Source organism: Aspergillus costaricaensis (assembly GCF_003184835.1).
Source record: "Aspergillus costaricaensis CBS 115574 unplaced genomic scaffold BO79scaffold_50, whole genome shotgun sequence".
Taxonomy (NCBI): Eukaryota; Fungi; Ascomycota; class Eurotiomycetes; order Eurotiales; family Aspergillaceae; genus Aspergillus; species Aspergillus costaricensis.
In genome coordinates, this window is record NW_020291850.1 from 112,676 (window position 1) to 135,722 (window position 23,047).

A 23,047-nucleotide genomic window follows, 5' to 3' on the forward strand; every position below is an offset into this window, starting at 1 on the left:
GATCATTACTTAGACACATTGGATACTAGCGGGCTAGTTAGCTAGATCATCAGCCAAGTGCATCAGTTCTACCAAGTAAGCTGTAACTCGACCACCTCAACAACAGACCCCGAAACACCTCAAGAAACTCCATTTCAACATTTACTGGCAAAAGGGGGAAAAATAGCAGAGTATCTACTTAGTCTGAATACTGCATGTTTGGGGTTGTCACGCATCTTAAATGAAAGCCCGAGGATGGGCCGCTCACCCACTCCCTTCCAATGAGTGCGTGACATGCAGCATTAGCTGGGACCATGACAACTGGCAGGGCAAATCGATTAGCTGCATGCCATGCCAGAGACAGAAAAGGAGCCCACGGTGGTGCATATGAGCTATTCACGTTAGCAGCCGAGCGATGATCTGGGCGAATCAAACATTTCCCAATCGGGATGCCAGCGCATTTGGATGCTCTGGCCGAGCACCACTCATGGCGGCGACAACAAGCCCATGCCCGTTTGTTCTGGTGCAATGAACATTTGCCACTAAACTCTACATAGGTCACTGTGATACCTAGCATGGCTGATCGTCCTGCCTAGTTCAAACCACCTGTCTCCAACGCGTCTTCAACGTCCATCGGCCCGTCTCCTTCATGAGGGAAATGGGGAGACAAAAAAATAAAAAAAGGAGGTAAAACTTCTATCACCAAAAACAAATAGATAGTCATGCACTGTACGGCCGTAATTGGAATCCTCGAGTGTACTGTACGCGGGGTAAATCCTTGATCCGCTGAAATGCAATCAGACATCCCTCCCAATCCGTTTCCTGTCTGCGAACAGCAGGATGCAAGTCGACGCCACTAGGAACTCCAAAGAAAAAGCAAAATTTGATCCCACAACAATCCAACCCCCAGAAATAACAATGACAGAAAATTGCCAGAACTATGACGGTAATGTTAATCTCAGATAGCCACCTCTCCCTTTCACATGCATGGCACAAAGAACATAGATGCATATCACAGACGCTGCGAGAAATCACCAATTATCAACGAGGGGGAAACCGAGCCAGCCAGCCACCATGCAGCTCTCCCCGTATATAACATGCTGTATCACAATCCTAATCGGGAGAATGTGGTCTAGTATCCTGTGGAGAAAGATGCAAGGAACATTCCTTTCCCGCTAACTGTATCGACCCGCAAGGTTCATGTGAAGAATAATAAAAAAGCAAAATCAGGTGTATGGGGCCAAATCTATGCCTCGACCCAGAGGCAACGCAGAATTCTCAGCCTCTGTTGTCGGTATAATTACGGAGCCACGATATCGGCTGGCTCTCCGAAGATCTTCTCATATATCTCGCTGAGGATCTTTGCATCGGCGCGTAGGGTTGGCGATATCTCGCGGCTTTGAAGGAGGAAGCGTATTGTTCGCTTAAGCAAGCGATCAAGGTCATTCCGGTCAACCAACTCTGAAAGGCTCGACATATACGTGGCTGACAATACAAGCATGTTACCGAATTGACTAGCAGAGAAACAGAAAGGTCAGCGACACCACTATCCGAGTTCACGGCCTTTGTTGAACTTCACTTACGCATGAGCTGTGCCGAAGATATTAGTTACTACCGGCCGACCTTTGATGCCATCAAAAGCCTCGGTACTCAATATGGCGGAGTCTATGCACACTTTGCACGCTCTTCGTAGTTTCGGGTTGAGATCGCGATACGCAAGTGCTGGTCGCGATCCTGTCGGAACGGGGGTTGGCGTCGGTGCCGATCGACCCATGGTACCAACATCACTAGACAATCGCGCCATATTGATAGCACGTTGGCTGTGCGCCATGGAGGGCGAGACCTGCTGCGACTTCGCTCCCGACATCGCTGATCCGGTAGGAGAGTCCACTGACGCTGATCGACCATTTTCGGCAGGATGCGAATGATGCAGAGCCCAATAAAGGAGGGGACGATGGATAATGTAGCGTGCGCCGTAGTATTTAGCTCGCATCCGAGCAACATTGATGTCCTCATGTGGAGGGTCCGCGTCCTTCCACCTCATTATGTCGGGTAAGCTGCTTCTCCACAATTCAAGGTTCATGCTCAGGATCTCCTGTACGTTAGCAGACCACCTGTTCTCATTCTGTTCTGTAAAGAGGCGTTAGTACAGCCAAGGGCCCCCGCTTGCCTAGAGTCAACTTACTTTCGACTTTGTATAGATCGGTGTGAACACGGTTCAGAACCTTTCTCAAATGGATCTGGGCGGAGTAAAAGAACATCATCATGGTGTTTGGAGCAGCAGGGTCGTTAGGCAAAGAGAGAGTTCGGCCCTTCGGCAACTCAATCCGTGCTTCCGCGCGAGATATACCACTAGCCGGAAGATCCAGTTCGGCAAGAATGTCACTACGAAACGACTCATTAGTACTCCTGGAGCGCATAGCGAGAGCAACGTGCTTACCTCTCGAGCTGCAGGCAGGTCCAGTACGCAAAGTTGTATAGGTCTTTCAGCGGGCCGTCATTCATTTGCTCATACCGTTTCCTGAGACTGATTAGTTCGGATTCCTTCGTGCAAGCTGCTGGAATTCAGGAGGAAGAGGAGAAAGGAAAACGTACGATCGGACCAGCACTTGGCATGCTCTGGCCGCCTGGTAGATCCATCCATGGCTCTGGAAAGGATGTGCAAGCTGCCCCGCATAGAGTCCTGCTAATAAGGCTGCTTGAACATGATACAGCCCGTTCGCGCCTTGTAGACTCCCCAAAATCTGTGCGGCATACGCATAATATGCCAAGCCAGGAATGACATCCACGTTCCGTAAGTGACTATTATCCGGGTATGGCGACCGATCGGGAGCAGCCTTCTGCCCTCCGGTAACGGGTGAAAAAGAATGGTTACTTGTCTGCGAGAAGAAACTTCCCTGGGACTGCATAACTAATTCTGTATCTGCTGATGATAGCATGCTGCGTGTAGAGGGTCCAGGAATCCGCTCCTTCTGAAAGTCCACGGGCGTGTCAGTAACTGGACCAGGGATGGCTCCTTGAACTTCACAAATACTGCCAAGTGCAAGAACCAAGAGAACAATAGCATTTTCCAGTGACTTCTCCACGCGACGTCCGCTAGAGCCTTCGTGTTTGGCACCAGGGGGAAACTGGACGTCGCATCCAGCGCCGTGTAGCGTATCGCAAGAACGCTTCCTCTTCGCACCGCGTGGTATGTCACCGGCGGTATGGCTGTTCAGGATGTTTACCGGAACAGAAACGTCGGGTAAGCAGTATTTCTGAATGAATGATTCGATGCTTGCGCTCAATTCGGTTAGGTTGATGAATGGATGAAGCTTATGCATGTGATTCAGGTAGCTTTGGTGATAACGACGAACGGTTTTGGCATCTGTGCTGAATATTCCAAAATCATCAATGCTGGGTCCGAGGGGTTTGAGATGAGTGCCATTTTGGATGGCGCCTGGATTCCATTGGCCGCTAGCAGGAGCCCCATTGCTGTAACTTTGATCCCAGTTGGATCGGGACGATGATGATGATGATGAGAATGTCATTGCCGGGCTTTCACTAGTATCGTGTCCCTCACCGCGGCCGTAAACGAGGATCAATCCTCGCTCCTCTTCCAGCTTCATAACATAATCTTCGTCGTACTCTCTTGGTTCAAGAAGAGCCTTGATAGACGGCCACGAAAGCAACTTGTGGGCTGCAGTGGTATGCTCGACAGGAATTGAAAGATCACCGTCTTCGCCCTGCGGAATCACTTCCCCTTCGGCTCTTTCGAGCTCCTGTCCGACAATGGCGTTCATGTCTTCTTCTTTAGTTTCGGTCTTTTGTAAGATATCAGGTATATCCGCCTTCGATATCCGAGGAATTGCCGGCTTCTCTGTCGTCTCCTTGGTACTTATCGCTTTAGCCTCTTTCAACCGAGGATACAGCGCAGTAAGTTGGTTCGAGTGCTCGACCTGGAGTGCATTAATGCGTTCGATCTTTTCGTTGAGACCGTCTTCCAACTGGGAGATACGGTCCAGAAGAAGCTGTGTTGCCTTTTCTTGCCTGGATACGCCGTCAGCACATGTCCATCGAAGTAATAGGAGGCATCAGTATCAGTTGCCGGATCACAGACTTGTGAGGGGGAACTTCTTTATAAACGCATATCAAGTTGTTCTCCTTGCAATGGCTACAAGCAGGCCGGCCTTCATCGCACTTGGCCTTTCTCGTTCGGCACTGATCGCAGGCCTTCAAAGGTAGCAAAATCTCACGCGTTAGCCAGGGTTTCCCGATAACATCTCAGCTAACTTCGCTGCAAGGAGACAATTCACCTGTTGCGCCCGAGCGGCCTTTCGCTGCTGGCGAATCCCGTAGGCCTGGTTTCCGTAAAGACCTGAGTCGTACGGCGTAGGGGTATGCGACAAATGCGGAACCGGAGTGGGATACTGAGTCGGGGGTAAAGTGTGGGCGGGGAGCGGAGCGTCCCCATTGCTGTGAGGCTCCTGAGGTGTAAAAGACATCCGCGAGCGATAGTCGGGGGGTGCTGAATGGGGTGCGGCCTCATGGGGGGTTCCGTTCATAGGACGAAAGCTGGGATGAGGAGTGGGGGCTTCCGGGGGGGTATGCACCGGACCAGGCAAGCTGCCCTGTCGGGCATATGGACCGTCTGGTGGGAGCTGCGGCAGCTCCCGGTTTGGGTTGATCGGGTATCCGTGGGGTGGGAGCGCAGGCTGAGGAGCATTCGATGTGCGACGCTGGTCCGCAGGATGTCCGTCATAAGAAGACGAGTATGGAGGGCGCCATGGCTGCTCGTAGACTGCTGGAGCACTGGGCGGACCATGCGATCCGTCCAGAGGTTGTACGCGATGCATTGGCGACGGAGGGCCAGAACCGGCAAAAAAGACTTTCTGCTTGTCGTTGATCGGGACGATGTCGGCGTTCAAGAGGCCCCGGTTATGGCCACTAATTGCAGGTTGCCGCGGATCCACGGTGGATAGTCGACTCAGTGGGATAGTCATACAGTCAGGAGGACATGATGTCCCAGACAAGCGTCAAAAACTCAGTTGTGCGACCGGAGAGTATTGGGTGGAACGTGCGAACGCAGAAAGTTTCCGATTCGGGGAATGGACAGAATGGTACGAAAGCTAATGTCGGTGCTATCAAGCCGTGGTTCTTTGTTTCAGAGTCCGCAATATTCTGGTTACAGTGCTGGGCGCAACCGACGAAGCATGGAAAGGCTGGCGCGATTCAAGATTCAATGGGCGCGCGAGGAGGGGTAGAAAATCGATCAGCGAGGGAGCCTGACGCAAGCAGCCGGTAGCTTTTTTCAATAGTTAGTTAGCTAAACATGGATCAAGTAGCGGCGGTCGGGACGGACAACGGTCAAACGATCAGCGAAACCAAGACAAACAATAACCAGTTGAGGGGGAGCAAACGAGGGGAGGGAGGGAGGAGGGGGGTGGGAGGGAAAGCGGAGCGGAACAGGAGTGGCAGCGGTTAATAACAAAAGTAGTACTAGTAGGAAGTCATGAATAGTAGTAGCTTGAAAATAGCTGTGATGGGTGGGGAAAGGTGTAAAAAAATGACTGGAGAAAGGCAACGGCGCTGTTTCGTAATAAGAACAATAATAAGATGAGAAAATATAAGTCAAAGGATGATCATCAAACAAAAGCAGATGCAATAGCGTGCGAGGGCTAAAAGATAGTAATAGTAGCAGACAGGAAGTATAACTTGACAGGGGAGCGAAGTGAGTGAGAGTGAGAGGGGGGGGGGGGGAGGGGGAGGACAAGAAGCGATCCGCGCCGCGACTAAAAGGTAATCAATCAATGTCTGCGATGGACACACCGACCCTGGCTGGCCGGCAGTTGGGCAAACTACTAGTAGTAGTATCACCACAGTCAACCGTCAACCCAGTAGGTACCCTACTACTGAAGGAGCGGTCATTCAGCAGGTAGGTACCGTCCTAACCACTCCTAGTAAGTAGTAGTCAAATACCACAAGTGATTTCCAGGAAACCCGAGATGACCTCGCCACGCAAGTCAACGGAGTCATCGGGGGTGACAGCCAGGAATCAAATCATACCGATACCAAAAATAACAAGAATTCGAAAAACGAGCCCGGGGTATATGACAGAGGGGGAAAAAAGGAAAATAACAGAAAAGAAATGTAAATGAAATTGAAAATAGGCAGTGTAAGATAATAAAAAGCAAATAAGTCAAAGCGAAAGAAAAGGATCGAGAGCAGAGGGGAGGAGGTAAGAAAAAAAGAAAAAAGAGTGGTATGTGTACGTACTTAGACACAAGTGTCTCGCGTCGCCCCAAAGATAAATGGAACAATTAACTAGTCGGTACTTAGTAGCAAGACGAAGTAGTGGTGATAATAATGATAATAATACCGCCGGGCGGGTTTTAGCACTGGTTCTGGCGCTTTCCGATTAAGTGGAAGGAAGCAAGTAGTAGTAGTAGTATAGGTCGGGTGCGGTGATGGGGGAGTAGATAGTAGTAGGTAGTATTTCTTAGCTAAGGTAGCTAAGCCAAGCTGTCGGGTCGCCCGGTGCAAAAACAGGTCGATCGAACGGTGGGAAGCGTCGTAGTAGAGCTTTGTTGGCGGGTGTCTTTTTTCCTTAATAAGAAGAAAAAAAGAAAAGACAGAAAAAAAAAAGAATAATAAAAAAAGGGTCGAGGGATTCGGAGGGGTTCCCTAAAAGACGGCCGGACGTCTGGAAGGAAAGTCGATGGATCCTCGAACGGGATTAAACTAGAAATAGCAGGTTGACCAAACCAGACTTCCCGTCCGGTCACTCTTGGAGGAGCGAAAAGTTAACTTGATCAGAGTGAGTCCGGAGGGCACTACTACCGGGAGTAGTAAGTGGTAGGTCGGCAGGAGTGGATTGATGGATGGATCTGATGGGTAAAAGGCGGAATCGAGTCTTGCGGGAACACCAAAATGATGAGAAGGTTAGTTAGGGGGTTATGAGCAAGAAAGAGGAGGAGAGATGGGAGGATGAAATAACTAATAGTCAATGGAAATGCAAATGACAAGGAAAATGAACTATCAAGCAAACGGCCAACCTAGCAGAGGCTGATAGGCCTTGAAGAGTGTGGCAGATGAAGAGGTCTGCTTGCCCCTCTCTTTTTCCCTTCTTTCCTGGTGGAGGGAGGGGGGTTTATTGGGCCCATAGAACAGCCGGTGCGCGCAAAGTAATAGCAGTAGCTAGGGAATATGGGCGATTTGCTGCTCTGCAATTCCTTACAGATGATGGGAATGATGATGCTGATGATAGTTGAAAATGCGCACCTCACAATCTCAGATGTCTCCAGTGAACCGTCCAGATGAAGAACTGCTTTTCGATCCGCGTTTTCGTTGCTTTGATTTCTTCCTCTCGTCTGATGTTTCGCTTTTGCTTTCCTCTGGGTTTCCTTTATTTTCTTTTTATTTATTTTTTCTTTTTGGTGCACGCCTTCTGAGGGGACTGGGTCTTGTAACCCTGAACCAGGATCCTGGTTTGCATGAATTAACACAAGCCACCTGAATTGACAGATCGCCTTTCTAATTCGTCTGGGCAGTCCTGCTTTTTTCTTTTTCCTTCTTTTTCTTTTTTACTCCTCCTTAAAAGAGTTAAAAAGAAAATAAGGGAAGCGAAAATCAAAAGGACAAGCAAAAGACAAAAAGGGAAAAGAGTAGAAAGAATTTCCCTTCATTTTTTTCTTTTCTTTTTTATTTTTAATTTGATTTTCTTTTTCTTTTTCTTCTCCTCTTTGCTTTCTTCAATATCTCAGTTTCGGCCTCTGACTGCTGGTGACAGACCAGAAAACAAAAAGGGCAGAAAGTGGAGCCGCAAACTGGAGCTGAACCAGGACGGGCTAAAATGAGATTCGCAAAATAAAGAAGAAATGAGAACCCACTTACAACCAGCTGTGGTGCAGTCTTGGAAGACTGAAGGAACTGACTGGGTACCGTCGGTTTTTCGATCTGTTGGGGGCCCGCAATCAGCTCCGGTCTTCCTCAGTGCCACATGGATGGGTGGACTGGAGAATAATTAAGGAAAGGCGCTCAAACACACACACACACACACCCAACGTCAACCGCTCTCCGTTGGCGGTGGATTACAAGTAGTAGTAGTAGTAGATAGTAGTAGTAGTAGTAGTATTCAATGGTGTACGGGTCCGATTGGGAACGGTTTTTCCTCGGGGGAAGGCTTAAAGATGGGTGAGCTGATTGTGAAATGATCGGTGCCCAATACTTCGAGGGGTAGCGACTCCCGTGGCCAAAGGGGAGGAGGTCAGTCAATCTGAGTGGTGATGATGGTGTAAATTGAGGGGAAACCGATTATATGTTTCCGCCTGAGGGGAAGGAAGAGCCTGAGAGGCGACAGTAAATACGTTAGGTCGTCCTCTTGTCCTATCACACAGCCGGTGAGTCGATGGGACACTCCTGGCGACTCAGAGGACTCCGGCAAGACAAAACTGAAACCAAGAGTGAAATCGACAATCAGACAAACCAGCCACAGCAGATGGGGAAAGAATTCAGTTATCCCTCCCAAGGGCTGATTAGATGGATGACTTAACCAGGCGGTAGCACGGAAGTTTACTTGTGTACACACTCGAGACATGCTTGCTGTCAACACACACTCTCACTCACAGCCTCTCGGCTTCATTCTTTCGGTCTGTTGGTGCCCATCCATTTCTTACTCCTGTGATTCGGCTTAATTCACCTGATTATTGGCAGGGGGGTGTCCATTCCCCTATCTTCACCCACGGGACGGACTCAGATCTAGAAGTCAATTTGTCCCTGCAACGGTGTCCGACAGGAGTGCCCTGGACGGTATGCTACGACGATGAAAAGCCAAGCATTATTGTTTATCTGGATGATGGCGGATGAAAATGGTCAAAAAGGGCAGAAGCGCACAGGACAAATAGGCCCTGACTCGGAGTATGAAGCCAAACGGGAATGAGGTATGCATGATGCGACCCAGGAGGGAGGGGGAAAGGGAGACCTGAACGACTACTACTACTACTACGACGGTGCCCCACGCAGGAGCAGAAGACGGTGAGCACCCTCCACCTTGCTCGGGTGTCACTTGGTCATTGGAATCAAGGGTTTGACTTGCTACGCCAATGCTGTGCGCTCAGATATGCGCAAGACGAACTCAATAGAGTTCTGCATGGATTAAGGAGCTGATGGGCGCTTCTAAAAGGCGGAGAAGGAATATATCGGGACACGCTGGTCCTAGAAATTCCCGAGGCGAGGGGAGCATTCAACAGGCTCCAAGGCAGACCTCGTTCTTCTTTTGATTATAAAGTAACCTACTTAGAGCTGAATGCAATTCTACACACTCTCAAACAGCCGTGTAGATGAATCACCTATTAGCCACTTCTGGGCTCCATACCTGTCATGATCATAGCTAGACCAGTGCCATGTCTCTCTCTCCCCTCTGAAGGGCGAGCCACCGTTCGAGTTTCTACCCGGCCCGCCCGCTAAAAACCGGAGCAGCTGGACGATTAGATCATCATCCAGGGAGGCCCCTGTCACCAACTTGCATACATGGTTGCGCACATACATGATACATACATTTGCTGGTTGCTGCTACGGGGTAGGACGGAGTACGGAGTACAGGTAGAATACCCATACCTACCCTTACTACGTGTTATCATCTTGGTTGTTTACCTTTTCTTTCCCACCCCACAGCCAAAAAAGCAGAACGGCAATTGTTCCCTGGGTCTTCATCTGCGACTAATCATGGTTCACCTCAGGGACAGCCGCTGACTTATCCGCGGTGGTCCGAAGAACGGTAACTTACGGAAGAGAACCTTGGGTTTCCCTCCTTTTTACTTTTAGTTGTTTGGCTTTTCTGGTCGCAGCTTGTCATTCGGATCACATTCGGCCAAAACAAACCTTTTTCTGCCAAACGCCTAACAACCTTCTTTCCCATGCCAATCTTCAATAAACCCCATCATTAGCGCGTATTTAAAACATGAATGCTCGCAACCTAACACAAAGAACTGACCTAGCTAGTCTGTTATACTACTAAAATAGTCTACCGTCTAAAGGGAGTGCGCAGATATGTATAAGGGGTAGATCTCATGACGCAGCATCGGAGTGAGTACCCAGTTTGCCACCTTTCGGTCGCGCGTCGTATAGTTACCTATCTCGTATTGTGACACGGTGACTAGTAAACTCACCAGCTTGAGCCTCTGATTCTGAAAGCATTGACTAGTACATTCCCGCGCGAACCAGCAAAAAATCAATAAGAACACGAAGAAAGGAAACGAAAATAAAAGGAAAGGTCAAAGAGCACTGTGAATTGATTAGGCTAAATGTGGCTACAGTCTTGCTTACTGCTGCCACACTGCAAGACTGTAAGACAACCGAGTGACTGGGCTCGCAAGCACAGCAGCCCGATCACCTTCACCTTCAATGAGTGGGGTAATATCAACACACCGTCGTGGCCTTAAACCGTCCCTAATATTTCGGCTGGAATAATCTCGGTCTCGGGAAAATGGAGGGGCATGATCCTGATGGATCTCTCGACTTTCCAACTAACCGCAACTCCGGCACATTATTATTCTACTCTTCTACTCAAACTTGTTTACCGCAGAAGACCATGTCCTCCGCGTCTTTGTTCACATCAAAGCATAAACAAAAACCTACTAACTGACGCGATGACCCAACAGCACCCAACCATAACAAAAACCACCTCCAGATTTACACCCGATGTTCACCGTCTCGCACTCAGATACGGAATCTTCCGTACCTTACAAAGTTCAAAATCGGAGTCAAGCCATGCCTTATTCATTACCGCCAATTGCCTGCCCCTCCACAGGTGACCCATTTCTGGCTTCGGAGAGCCAACGAATTCAACAACTTGTCCCCCCATTCGGTCGATCCGCCTTTTTAGTGACGTTCCATGATCCCGTCTCCTGGAACCCACCATCGGCTGGCGGCATGTTGGGTCTGTCTTTGAGACTTCAGCAGTTCTTAACACAAGAGGCAAAAATTTAAAATTAAGAGAAAATTAGAAAAAAAAAAAAAAAATAAGGGCGATGGCGCCAGGCTCCATCCATCCTACAGTAACTCTAACCATACTTAACAAACCCGCCAATTCACTACCGACTCATCGTATGCATGGACTACTGTAAGAATGGAATCGCACGATTTCTTTCCGTTCAGGTTTTCCCTAATGAATGGAGATCCTGCAAGGCTGGGTCGACTGGCAAAGTTAGTAGCAAATGATGTGCATACTGTGCGCCGGTACTACACCTATGCGGCAAGTAGGGCCGGACAGGAGGAGAGGAGAAGGAGGAGGCCTATTCTCTGACTCTTTCACTCTCTCAAACTAGTATTGGAATGATCAGGTGCCGGAAGCAAGGGATAGCCCTGTCCTTTACGTACAGATAGCTCGACGTTTAGTACTGGGGTTACACGGGTAGAGACACACTGTGGCTATTGGGAAATGGCCATCGAATTGGGGAGCAGAGGGGGCGAATACACCACAGGTGGAAGAAAAGAAAGATCCTAGTGCTAGTAGTAGTGCCCATGGCTGATGCTGCTGTTGTGCTAACCTGATATGAATCCCCGGGATTTGTTCTGCGAACAATCTACTAGTACTAGTATCAAACAGGTAAGTAGATAGGTAAGTAGTAAGCGCCATCTCAAGATTGGAATTTGCCAGACTTATTTTACAAAGTATTCATTCGTCTGACTTGGGATCCATCTAATCGAACAAAAATAAATTAATAAAAAATAATCTGGAGCCTACGTACCCAGCAGCAAGCAACACAAGGAGAGTCCGATCCCCAACACAAACGCAACCTCGTCTGTAACCCGCGGGATTTCCTTGACAGCAGAAAACTCCGGCGGCGCAAGCACCATATACAGTACAGTAAACTTAACTGCCGAAACTCCGTGTCTACCTACTACTTACCACCTAACTTATGCAAACACATGCCAGGACGGGGTTCTCCGTACCGTCCGCGGTGGTCGGCAGGCAGGCAAGTTGGCGTTGGCGCTGGCTGAAGATTCTGCCTAGTTAGCTAGCTAGCTAGTAAGTATGTAGCTACCTAGCTACCTACCTACCCTTAACCCACTCAGACTTTGAGGATTGTGTGTGTGTCTGTGTGTGCGTGTGTGTGGAAAAGGCGACCAGCAAATAGAAAGATGGAATGGGATGCGGTCATCACGAGGTCCGGGCGCCATTCTTTAGACCGATTACAGGTAAATCTTCGCCGGACCCAAAATTGCAGATCAATTCCATGTCTCAGGCCTATCATTTGTCCCAGCAAGGACCATCAAGCTCCCCCTACCCCTCACTAGACCGGCTAGGCAAGTATTCTGACTCCTGACTCTTTTCTCGCAAGGTCATGAGATGTGCCAAACCAAATGCCTTATGGGGAGGGGGGGAAGAGAAGGGAGTTTGGGCCGGCCGGCTTGGTCAGACCGTCCGATAACTACTACCTATGTGAACTTATCGCCCGTATACGGGAGAACCAATCGATGGGGAGTTTAACCCCTCAGTTGCCCAGGACATACATATACATACACATACACATACACACCCACCAATTCTCTTTCTGAGAAAAGAAAAGGTGACAGCGGGACTGCCCGCCTTGTGACTCCGAGAGGGTGGTTCGGAGCGGATCATAATTCTACTGGGCGGTAGGATCGCTAGAGAAAGAATAATGAAAAAAAGTGAGGCTGGGATTCCTTGGCGTAATATTGGTTGTTAAAGTTATCCATTTGAAAGAGTGGCCACCGTGGAGGAGGTGGAGGAGGAGGAGGAGGAGATGGTGGTAATGGTGGTAGTGGAGTATGTCGCAACCGCGCGATATCAATTTGATCAACATGCTTCGATCATCGAATATGGATTTACAAATGACATCTTGGAAGGCAGCCAAGCCATATCTCAAGGACTCCATGAAGAAAAACCAAATCAGCGTCTTTTAGTCTGTCGAGCTGGGGAATGGCTCACGGAGATGACTACTGGATGTGGCAGTGCTCTTCCTTTGGAGGGCATTATAGTGGATATGGATGTTATGCCGATCCAAGGGAGAATTATTTGAGATTGTCTAGTCTAAGGGAAGCTAAAGCCTCGTTATTGCGCTGATCCATTCGTCTACGGCGTGTCGCAATGAGGCTGCTTATCGTATCAATCTCATCGCAGGACTCAAGAGAGGAAGGATACTACTGCTTGGGAATTGTAGCTTGGTGTGGGTGATTGGTGGTTTGGAGCTGGAAATCTGGATAAAAGTATTGCCAGTATTCTTTGTTGTCGACATACATACTAGTTACTACATAACAGATATATGCCTTTTCCTCTCAGCCAGCTTCCCAGCAGTATATTATCCCAGTTCCTACCAAGAAAGAACAGCTAACGTAAACTGTACACAATGGACCACGTGGGCCTCGCCTCCTGGGAAGCTTCCCTCCCTATCGGTAGCAAACTAGTAAAAGTAGTAGGAGTAAGTAACCCACTCCAAATTCCGCTGTGAGAGCAATCGAGTGGCAAAATGATCCTTCTCCCGACCACATAATGACCTGTCCCATATCTTTTGCCCCCTCCTTTATGCGATTTGCGATTTGTCTCATGCTGCTCCGTACTCCAGACTCCGAACCCCAGGCTTTTCAGCTAAACCTCTAACATACCACAACCTTATCGAGGGGCGATCGGTCGAGCTACTGTATGTACTACAAGACTAAACGATCGCTCGAATCGGGGTAAGCGAGGGGGTAAGGTAGAGAGCGCTCTACCTACCTATGGAGGGATAGAGGTAGCATCTTGCGCAGTGAGGAATCCAGGAACCGATCTTCAAATCTTACTGCGTGCATGCGCAGTGCACCCATTTCGTGCAGTAATAGGGATGAGTCGTACTACGAGTTCGGTGCCACAGCGACGGTCTCAATAATGTGCCTTGCCAGCCAGCTGGTATCATAACTTTTTTAGTATGTGGTAATCAATCCCTAGCTAGGATTCTGTGACGCCCAAGGTTACCACGTCTTACACGAGGTCAACCTCAAAGTGTTGTATGAAGGATGGGGAGGTCGAATATGATCCGGATATATTTGAAGGAATGATTATTTCTAATGACAGAGTTCCACTATCAACTTCTTTGACTCTTACTACAGTACTACTAATTACCTGATTAGATACTGGCTAGTATCTATCTCCTGTAGTGATCCATACGATATCCATTTCTGCAGGTAAGAAATCTGCTGAGGGAATGCCTGCATATGACGCTAACCAAAAGGGGATGTGCAGGTTTTTCCTTATTTTGATTTCTTCCTTTAGTGATTATTTTTCCCTGCTGCTCGAGTGGAGAGTTCCCGGCGTGCCCGGTTCTGCCGATGAGCTTACCTGCTCATTACTAGTGGGTAAGTAGTCATTCCTGCTCCCTAACTACTCCCTGCTCAGGAGGTGCTAATCCCAGACCCAAAACAAAGACATCGTGGTGCCCTCTAGGTCATCTTGAAAGAAAAGTGCGATGAGCAATCTCCCTTGGAGGCAAAGCGAGGAGAGCTTTCCTCCACCATAACTGCTTCAGTTCCTTGATTTCCCGCCACCTCCAGACTGCGACACACCCACTACACAGGTACTCGGTTGGAACAGGCTACTCCATATCGATTAGACTGCCAATCCCTAACACATGCACACAGCACAGACACCTGGGCAAGTGACCATTCACTATTCGGGCACCAATAGTGTCAATCCGTGGTCTGTGTGTAAACGGTAGGACGGTTTCGCCCAGCCTTTTCGGTGACTATCCTCCAGTCAGCCTCACGAGTAATACGAAAGACCATTTTTGCTGCTGGACGGGCCGCGTTCGGGAAGCTGTTTGACATGTTTCCACAGACGGGTGTTGAAAGGGTATGACAGCAGCAGCTCTTTTGCGGGGGATGTCCCCGTCGCAATCTGGAAACCTGCCGGAGAAACACCCGAACCCATTGGATGGGTTTCTCACCTTTGCAACGCCATCAAGCACCTGTCACCAACCTTTCTCCGTGGACATGGCTTCGACTGACATGGGCGCGCGCAACAGAGTCGATCGCTACAGGTGTCAAATCGGTGCTAGGGTTAGCACGCGACGACGGCCTACCAATGCAAGTCAACCGAAGCGCGCGCGCGGTTTTCTTTTTCCCAGTCTGCGATTTTTTACTTTTTCCCACCCTAGCCGCCACTGGACTCATCACATTCCCACCGGTCTGGAACCTCCACAACCTCCTTTTTTGCGATCACAGCGCGTCGCGCCGAGCAAGTCCGGCACGGCGCGCGATTGCTAACAAGGAAAGGAGTGGAGAAGATCGTACCTACATTCTATGTATGTGAACGGAGTAGTCCGTTCTGACGTACATGCGCATATACATGCGATTGTTGAGGACAATGATCAATGATGAAGACTCATGTCATATGCACTGGCATCGTTGCAGTCCCGCAATGGCCGTCCCGATTATTATTATTGCCGTCGCTGAGGTTGCGATCGCAAAGACTGCGCATGTGACGTTTGGAGTAACGACGCTATTCATACTCACATACTCACTAGTAGGTGGCAGTTGGAGTCTTTCATTCTTTCTTCCCTTTTCTTTTTCCGCCTCTTTTCCCTGATTTCTTTGACGGCAGCAACGGGCTGGAAAAGGAAGTCTGCCTTGGGAAGCAAACGAGATAAAGCAAGCCATGGCATTTCCAAAGCTCACCGTGCCCAGGATGGGGGGAACCAATAGCCACGACGCATGGCGGAGATGTCAAATTTGCGAGGATCAGCATCTGGACAAAGCGCGACCCCCGGACGACAGGACGATCCGAGTCTCTAGATCCCGCTGTCTGACTCGATACCAGCCAGGGAAGAGAAATGGCTAACGGGAAGCACCTAGTCTATACCACGTACACACAGCTAGACTACTACCCACGATGCACACATGATTAGACTAAATGACTCAAATAATGAGTGAGCGAGCGAGAGAGTTAAGTGAGACCTTTGACGGGTCCCAACTACTACCCACCCCGGTCTAGTCCCGCGCGAAGGCAGAAAGGATTAATATAGATACATTAGTTAGGTAGCCATCACGGCCCATGCCATGTCCGTCGGGCCCATCTGGAGATTAAAAAAGAAATTCAGGGGCTGAGCGAATCAGCCCCCAGGTGAACTAACTAGATAGCAGCCTACTAAGAAGAAGTAGGAAGGTGACAGTCAGTCAGTCACTTCAAAGGTACCTTTCTATCCACTCTCATTGGTAAAAAGAGTGCTTCGTATTTCTCCCGGCTTGCACACTACTGTCCATCCCGGGGGCCACCATTTACTTAACTTGGGTAGGGTGGTAGGTGTCAGACTCAAAAGTACGCTCTTGCCCTGTGTGTCGTATCCGCTTCCCCCCTTCCCCCTCCATCAACCCCCTGATCAGCAACCATGTGTCTGTGCTAGACAAGATTCAGCTTTAGAGACGACCTGGAATGATCCTTTGGATAGTTACTTGGAATTGAAGTGAAGCGAAGCTAAGGGCTAAACGGTACCCGTGTGTGTGTGTATGTGTCATGCCACGCACACTTCCACTGACTAATTAGTTAGTTTTCGTGTATTGTCTGGGATGTGAATCCATGCAATGCTACCTCGATACATTGATGCTTACTACATATTATACATACCTGTATACATTTTCTTCCATCTTACTGTAGAAAACAACATGAACATAGCACGAGCATAGATATCACATTACACAGAGAACGCCAACTAATAACCCAAATACCCAAATTGTGAATCACACAGTATGATGGAAATAAGTTATCTCGGAGAAAGAATCCGACTATCACCACACCCACCAACATCCAGTCTCCATAAACCTGAAACCCCAATCAAATCAAACCGAATCAAATCAAATACCAACATCAACATCAAATACTACATACCCAGTTTCATTTTTGCATACCCCATTACATACACACATACACACACCCACACCAATACACAGACTAAAATAACCCCCCTACCATCCTGGACTAGCCTTTCTAACCGAGAGAGGAAATGAAATTGCTTTTCAAATCGAGCCTCACTATGCGGAGATTTCTGGTTGGATAAATGGATGGAAGGATTGAATGATAGACGACTGTAAAGTAAGTAAGTAAGTGATGGCTTTTCTGGGCTGAAGGAGGGAGGCGGGGGGGGGGATATTCAATGGAAATTGGGTCTAGATTGTACAATATGTATATAGTTTAAGGTTTTAGTGTTTCTGTCGTTCGTTGCCTTTTGCCTGTTGCTTTGCTTTGCGGACCATATGTATTTGTGGATTGTGGATTAAATTGATGGATGGATGGATATTGTTGATGGGCACTAGTAGTTACTTACTCCGTACTTAGTTACTACTAACTTGGGTGTTGGGTATGGGGTATACTTTCCACTCTGTGGAGATGTCTAGTATGTTTTTACTGCGGAGTAGACTAGACAATTTCTACATGAGGTAGAACTTACACACACACAGCTTAGTATGAAGAAACAACAATCCCAGCAGCATCCCTCCTCACCAACATAATCCCAAAAACAACATGAGTAGAAAAAAAACAAATCGACTCATCAAATCCACACATCCATAACTACCTTTTCGATTCGCCCAACACAAACCCAAAAGATGCAATCTACATCTAACCGATATATACGTGTTGAAAAACTTTCTATTGCCAATTAAATTGCTAAGTATGGTGTAGATGCAGCATAGAAGGGCGATATATGTCAAAGACAAAAACACAGATAAGCCAATCAGGTTCCTCCGATCACTGTGATCGAGTGTTTAAGTCATTTGGGAGGGGGGGGGGGCGAGATCGAAGAAGGGGCCTGAGCTTCATGCCTGCGCTTGCTTAGTGATGGATGTGGATGTGTTGCATCTCGGCATTAGGGATGGGAAATAGGATCCGAGAGCATACTATCTACTTACTTACTTACTTACTTTACAGTATTATAATTAAATATCTACACAGTATGTACAGTAGTAGGAAAGTTATATCAAATACGGTGGTATATTAGGGTTAGTAGTATATCGAAATCAAATTCTTCTTATTCTTGTCATGTGTCTGCTGACACTAGTAATCATCGCCACCAAAAATCCCTAGGATTTATAAGATCTTACAATCAATAGTAGTATATACTTAGTAGTAGTGGTGGTTAATAATTCTCGCCTCACTTCACTATATCCTTCTAAATGATATTTGCAACAAGAAGAAAAATGGGTCATGGAAGTACAATTCCGAGCTGAAATAGAAGATAGTAGTAGGTATGGGCCTACTCGGACTTATGTACCCATATGTAAGAAAACCAAGATAGCTAAGCTACATCGAGTATGAGACTGACTAGCACGTACGTGTCAGATGCGTTGGATTTGATTTGCGATTGGGGAAGAGGAACAGTAAAAGAGAAAAAGAAAAAGTGGGTGCTGGTTCTTCTGGTCTGGTTTGAAATGGACTCTTACTAGAAGTGGGTGATCGGATTCTTTTCTCCGTCTCAGCTACACTTGTCTATCTGCTTGCCTGGTTAGTGTGGTGCTACTGCTACTGCTAATGCTCATGCTACTGCGAGGAAAGGAGGGAGGGAGATGCGTGTCATAGGTAGACAGGTACAGGTGGGTGGGGAGAGGTGTCTGTCTGTCTGTGAGATGCATGTCAAATAACTCATGACTGTTCGTGTGGAGATGATTTGAATTTGTTTTGGTTCGTTCTGGATCGTCGGGTATGGTGTTTGTTGTTATTGTTAGAAGATGTCATGGTTACAATGGCATCTCACTCATACTGCTGAGAGACTGACGGCGCGGTTACCGACAGAATATGCATCGCTTTGCCTAAAATAGAGCGCATTTCCCCTTCAGGTCTTGTGCAACATCATGCATTTCTATTGTGGAGCAGTCTTTCAATCGTCTAGTCAATCTAAGACAGGAACATGATCCAGCCGCTGAAACCCAAAGCAAATGCAATCTGAATGTCATAATGCCAATACATCAAGCCGTCATAATACACTCTGATCATGCCATGCAATGTAGACACTGGTTCTGGTCGTCTAATATCAAATGCAAACAAAGTGGTATATGAAACAAAAGAGTCAAATCCTAACATCAACCCAGCCTCAGTTTAGAAACTGAGTTTCCGGTTGCTGTCGAAGGAGGTAGTGGAAGATGCGCCAAATGCCCTTCAGCGCTTCCACACGGTCTTCGCCGTTGAACAGGTCGTACCACCGGGTGCGTCGTAGCTGTAGAACATGCCACGGTTGCTCCGGCGTGTCGGTTACAGGCGGGAAGTTGCTGGACCCATTGGTGATGACTTCGAGATATCGTCGGTGTACGCGCAGATGAAGGATCGACACATGATGATTGATGGAGGACAATAGGTAGATCTGCCGTTTCAGTTAGTCCTATCCATGTAACCTAGACAAAGTAAGATGATCGGAGCAGGCCACTTACATCGTCAAAAGCACTGTCAAGCGGCTTCCCAATCTGTATATACCGCATCCGCTTGTCCCAAAGACCGGGTCCGGGCTGGATAATCTTCCACCTGTCGCTGTTGCTCATTTTTCGCGCAGAGCTCGGTCGACGCGATGCGAGGAACGGGTGCTCGTACTTGGAGCGCTTGCGAGCATATCCCGACTCGGATGGCAGCTTGTCCTCCCCATGTGTCTCCTTCTCATTGTCACTGACGGAGTCGTTGGGAGCGCCGCCCCATCGGGGCACGGTTGTCCACCACTTGCCTTCACCTGGTCTCACCTCTGCTTCCCCCTGTCTCGCCCGTTCCTGAGCTGTCAGGAGCATGGCACCCACCTCCCGAAGCAAATCACACACCTCTCCCATGCCAGAGCCTGGGGCATCATGTGGCCCGCGCCATGAGGTCTCAGGTCGGCACTGCGCTGCAAAGATGGGCCCCTCCATTATACCGCTTCGCGCCAGTTGACGGTCCTTTGGCGATCGTGCGGTTTGGAAGGTGTGTCGAACAGGAAAGAGCAAAGTCTTCACAGCCAACCGAGGTGGGGAGATAGGAGGGGCCGCCTGGCAGCCAAAGGGCCAAGCAGCCATTTCGGCCAACGCTCGAACGGTCTCCTCACGTACATCCTCGGGCATCTCCTGTCCGGCACCAAGACGGCGACCCTTGTACATAGTTACCATTTCCTGCTGTGTATCTGGCTGCGCCTGAGAACCGTCTTTTGTCGCTTCTGCGGGCGGCGCTGGGTCCACGTCCATGGGCGTTTCCGTATGGTCTTGCGCCGTTGGCAGTTGGGCATCCCCATCCGTCTGCATCTTGTCTGTGCCTTCCTGCTCTGCCGGTGGGGGCGGCGTTTTCGGGCGCTCGTAATACTCGTCCAAACTGGTGTCCCAGTATTGAGCCATCCGTTCCAGGCCAGTCCAGAACTTCCTCGTTTGAGCCACACGCACCCTTTGACGGCCCTCGCGGGGCGGCAGTCTACCCACCTCTCTGAAAGCGTCATCGTTATCCAGCAGGAGCTCGTTCTGCAACGCCTCGAATCGGTCTCGGGAGGGATATGAATTGCCATTGTCCATCAGGATAGGACAGCCATCCTCATCCACCGGGGACGAGCGGGCTAACGAGTTATCCCAAGGGAGCGGAGGAGCCGTGTTTGACCCGCTCGGACGAACGATGTCTGCTGCGGACACATTCTGTTCTAGTCTCAGATTGAGCGCCTCGAATTTCTGCGGGTTGATATCCTGTGGCCGTCGGATTGACGCCAGCACTTCACTCAGTCTCGACAGAGTAGCGTCCGGGTCCTTATCCGAAAGTTCCGGCAGGTGGTAGACGGGGAAGTCAAGGGGTGTGGGGGCGGGAGGAGGACGGCGCTCTTTCTCCGGCTCTGAGCTCACGGAGGGTAGGCCTGCATCGCGTGTCAGTATGTATCAGGGGTTGGACTCTGTGAGTGCGCTCAGGTCAGTCAACCTGGCTGACAGGCAGGCCTGGAGGGTTCGGGGGCCATTCAGTTGGCTCTTAGAAGCAGCTGGAGACGATGGGACAAGGCGCGACCGGCTCAGCGACCGGGTCTCTCCATCATCATCACACCACCACTCTAACCACGTTCTGATGGGCCCACGCCATTTCCGCACAACCCATAGAAAGTAAGAGGGAGCGCACAAAAGACGAGACGAATCTAAAGGATGCAAGGGGAAGGCGATTGACGACTGAGCGGAAGGGGAGAAGCTTACCCAAGGTACTACACCAGCCAAACATGATGCCGTAATTAATTAGATTGCGGGAAGGCGGAACGGGAACCAAGTGATGGTTTGTAGTACTCTATGCGCCAAATCGAATCGAATCAACAGTCCAGAAGGGATGCGATGTGGATGCGATGCGAGATCTCAGCGCTAGACAGAGGCTGAGTCGGTTTAGTTCATCACTTTGCGATGTGAGGCTAACCGGCAGTGGGGGGTGGAGAATAAAAAGAAGCACGAGGCACACGGAGGAAAGACAAATAAGAGGGCGGAAATCAAGTAAGTAGTGGGAAGTAGATGAACCAGTCAGCGGGAAGAATGGGAAACTTGATCAACTACTACTTAGTGGCTGAGTTGGAAATTGTTGGATGGCCAGATGGGGTTGGAGGGTTGGGGTGGATGATGTTGGATAAAGGCGATGATGGCAGTGGAGAGAGAGAAAGAGAGAGAGGGGAAGTGCATGCATTGAAATAGAAATAAGATACGTAGTGAGTAGTAGTCTAGTAGTTAGCAGTGAAGAAAGAAGGTCAAATGGTCAAATGGTTTAGTCGCCTTCAAGTTTGCCTTAGCCTCTCCTCGTTACTCGTTAGTCCTTGACACTCCCGAGCTTCATTGGAATCCATCATTCTCCTTCCCCTCCAAGTGGAGTTGGACCCATTCAGTCCATTCCCTTTTCTCTCTCTCTCCTCTCTCCCCATCTTTCCTCTAATACTAGTCATCCATCCATTTCACACTTCCGGGATTCCTCTTAACATTTTTTTGCCTCTGGGACCCAATTTATTACCCATCCGTGAAGGGTACCTGGCAAATTTCCCCGGGCCCAATATTGCGGGGAAAGGAAAAAAGTATGGGGATAACCATGGCTGCCCAGCGCCTTTCCCATTCTTGGGCTCTTGCGAAAGAACGGAACATTCTCTCTGGCTGTGATGTCAATTGACTTCCGATCCACCTTTTTCTGATGGCGTTTCGACCAATACGTGACCCCCAAATTATGGGTGAAGGAGGGGACTTGTACACCGTAGTAGACGTGATCCCTGGATGGGAAGATGGAGATCACAAGTCCCGCGGTGGCAATACTTTTCTCTCTCTCTCTCTCTCTCTCTCGTCTTCTGACTATTGCACAGGTGCACTCCGTCCTTATCCGGGGATATATCATCATGCATACATACGTATACATTATTCCAGGGCACCTCGTGGGTGATCCAGTGATATTCAAAATCAGAGAATTGAGTCTAAATCTGATTTGCACCCCGTAGATGCCACTATAGCTGTCAATGTCAATCCTCCAAACCCAGACCAACTGGTCAATTCTTCATCCGAAAGATGGGAACTGTCCCAATCAGGCTAGATCATCCTGACTCAGCCTGCACATGATGGCACTAATGTGGAAGTGGATTAGCGGTGGCTGACTGGGATGTCCCAAAAGAGTAATTCAGTCACGGGTCCCCCACTTGATGGTCGCCATCAGCCAATGGCTATCTGCCAATCACATTTTCCTCACAATTACTTAATTAAACCAATCAGGGCAATTGCGCCAATCAATTCGTCCATTTCCATCTCCATCTTCTCCCTCTCCCATCTATCTACTACTCATCTATCCATCTATCCCATCTTCCTCTCCCTCCACGGTTCAGCTCCATCGGATAGATGAATCCATTCGATGTTCCATGTTGTGACTGACTTTGGTTCCCTAGGCTTATCCCCCTCCCCACCCCCTTCCATAATCCAATGAGACAGACCCGTTCCAACGTCTGGTGGTTCCTGACCACCCCCCCCAAGGGCCGTTAGTTAACATAACGCTAGGGGCGAGGGGCCTAAACCCCCCTCTCTGGCCAGCGACTAATGCCGCCCAGCACCTTCGTCAGAGCTGCCTCTGCATCGCGGATTGGATGTCTTGGATGACTGCGGTTTCATCCACTTCCTCAAGGGCAGC

General features: G+C 49.0%; 4 protein-coding genes across 4 annotated transcripts; 1 reads left to right on the forward strand and 3 right to left on the reverse strand.

Annotated features, from left to right (window-relative positions):
• Positions 1-144: 144 nt before the first annotated feature.
• Positions 145-770, reverse strand: BO79DRAFT_65812 (uncharacterized protein). Its single transcript, XM_025689560.1, has one exon. It carries the CDS (start codon positions 554-556, stop codon positions 179-181), a length of 378 nt encoding a protein of 125 aa, XP_025534582.1. The 5' UTR covers positions 557-770; the 3' UTR covers positions 145-178.
• Positions 771-1,279: 509 nt separating this feature from the next.
• clcA (putative C6 finger domain protein) lies at positions 1,280-4,961 on the reverse strand (the record flags this gene model as incomplete). Its single annotated transcript, XM_025678976.1, has 7 exons — positions 1,280-1,493; positions 1,563-2,109; positions 2,165-2,364; positions 2,420-2,500; positions 2,575-4,008; positions 4,079-4,191; positions 4,275-4,961. 7 exons carry the CDS (start codon positions 4,959-4,961, stop codon positions 1,280-1,282), a joined length of 3,276 nt encoding a protein of 1,091 aa, XP_025534583.1.
• A 1,950-nt stretch (positions 4,962-6,911) lies between these two features.
• Positions 6,912-8,389, forward strand: BO79DRAFT_211721 (uncharacterized protein). The gene is made up of 2 exons (XM_025683071.1): positions 6,912-7,442; positions 7,852-8,389. The coding sequence occupies exons 1-2, from the start codon at positions 7,232-7,234 to the stop codon at positions 7,983-7,985; spliced, it is 345 nt and encodes a 114-aa protein (XP_025534584.1). The 5' UTR covers positions 6,912-7,231; the 3' UTR covers positions 7,986-8,389.
• Positions 8,390-18,851: 10,462 nt separating this feature from the next.
• BO79DRAFT_290989 (uncharacterized protein) lies at positions 18,852-20,882 on the reverse strand (the record flags this gene model as incomplete). Its single annotated transcript, XM_025688951.1, has 3 exons — positions 18,852-19,298; positions 19,366-20,783; positions 20,855-20,882. The coding sequence occupies 3 exons, from the start codon at positions 20,880-20,882 to the stop codon at positions 19,032-19,034; spliced, it is 1,713 nt and encodes a 570-aa protein (XP_025534585.1). The 3' UTR covers positions 18,852-19,031.
• Positions 20,883-23,047: the final 2,165 nt, after the last annotated feature.

What these genes read in the sequence shown, in the direction of transcription:
- BO79DRAFT_65812 (XM_025689560.1), bottom strand. Translation starts at nt 556, where the DNA reads ATGCTAGGTATCACAGTGACCTATGTAGAGTTTAGTGGCAAATGTTCA.
- BO79DRAFT_211721 (XM_025683071.1), top strand. Translation starts at nt 7,232, where the DNA reads ATGCGCACCTCACAATCTCAGATGTCTCCAGTGAACCGTCCAGATGAA. An exon ending in TGTAACCCTGAACCAGGATC is followed by an intron (nt 7,443 to 7,851) that starts CTGGTTTGCATG and finishes GAACCCACTTAC; the next exon opens with AACCAGCTGTGGTGCAGTCT.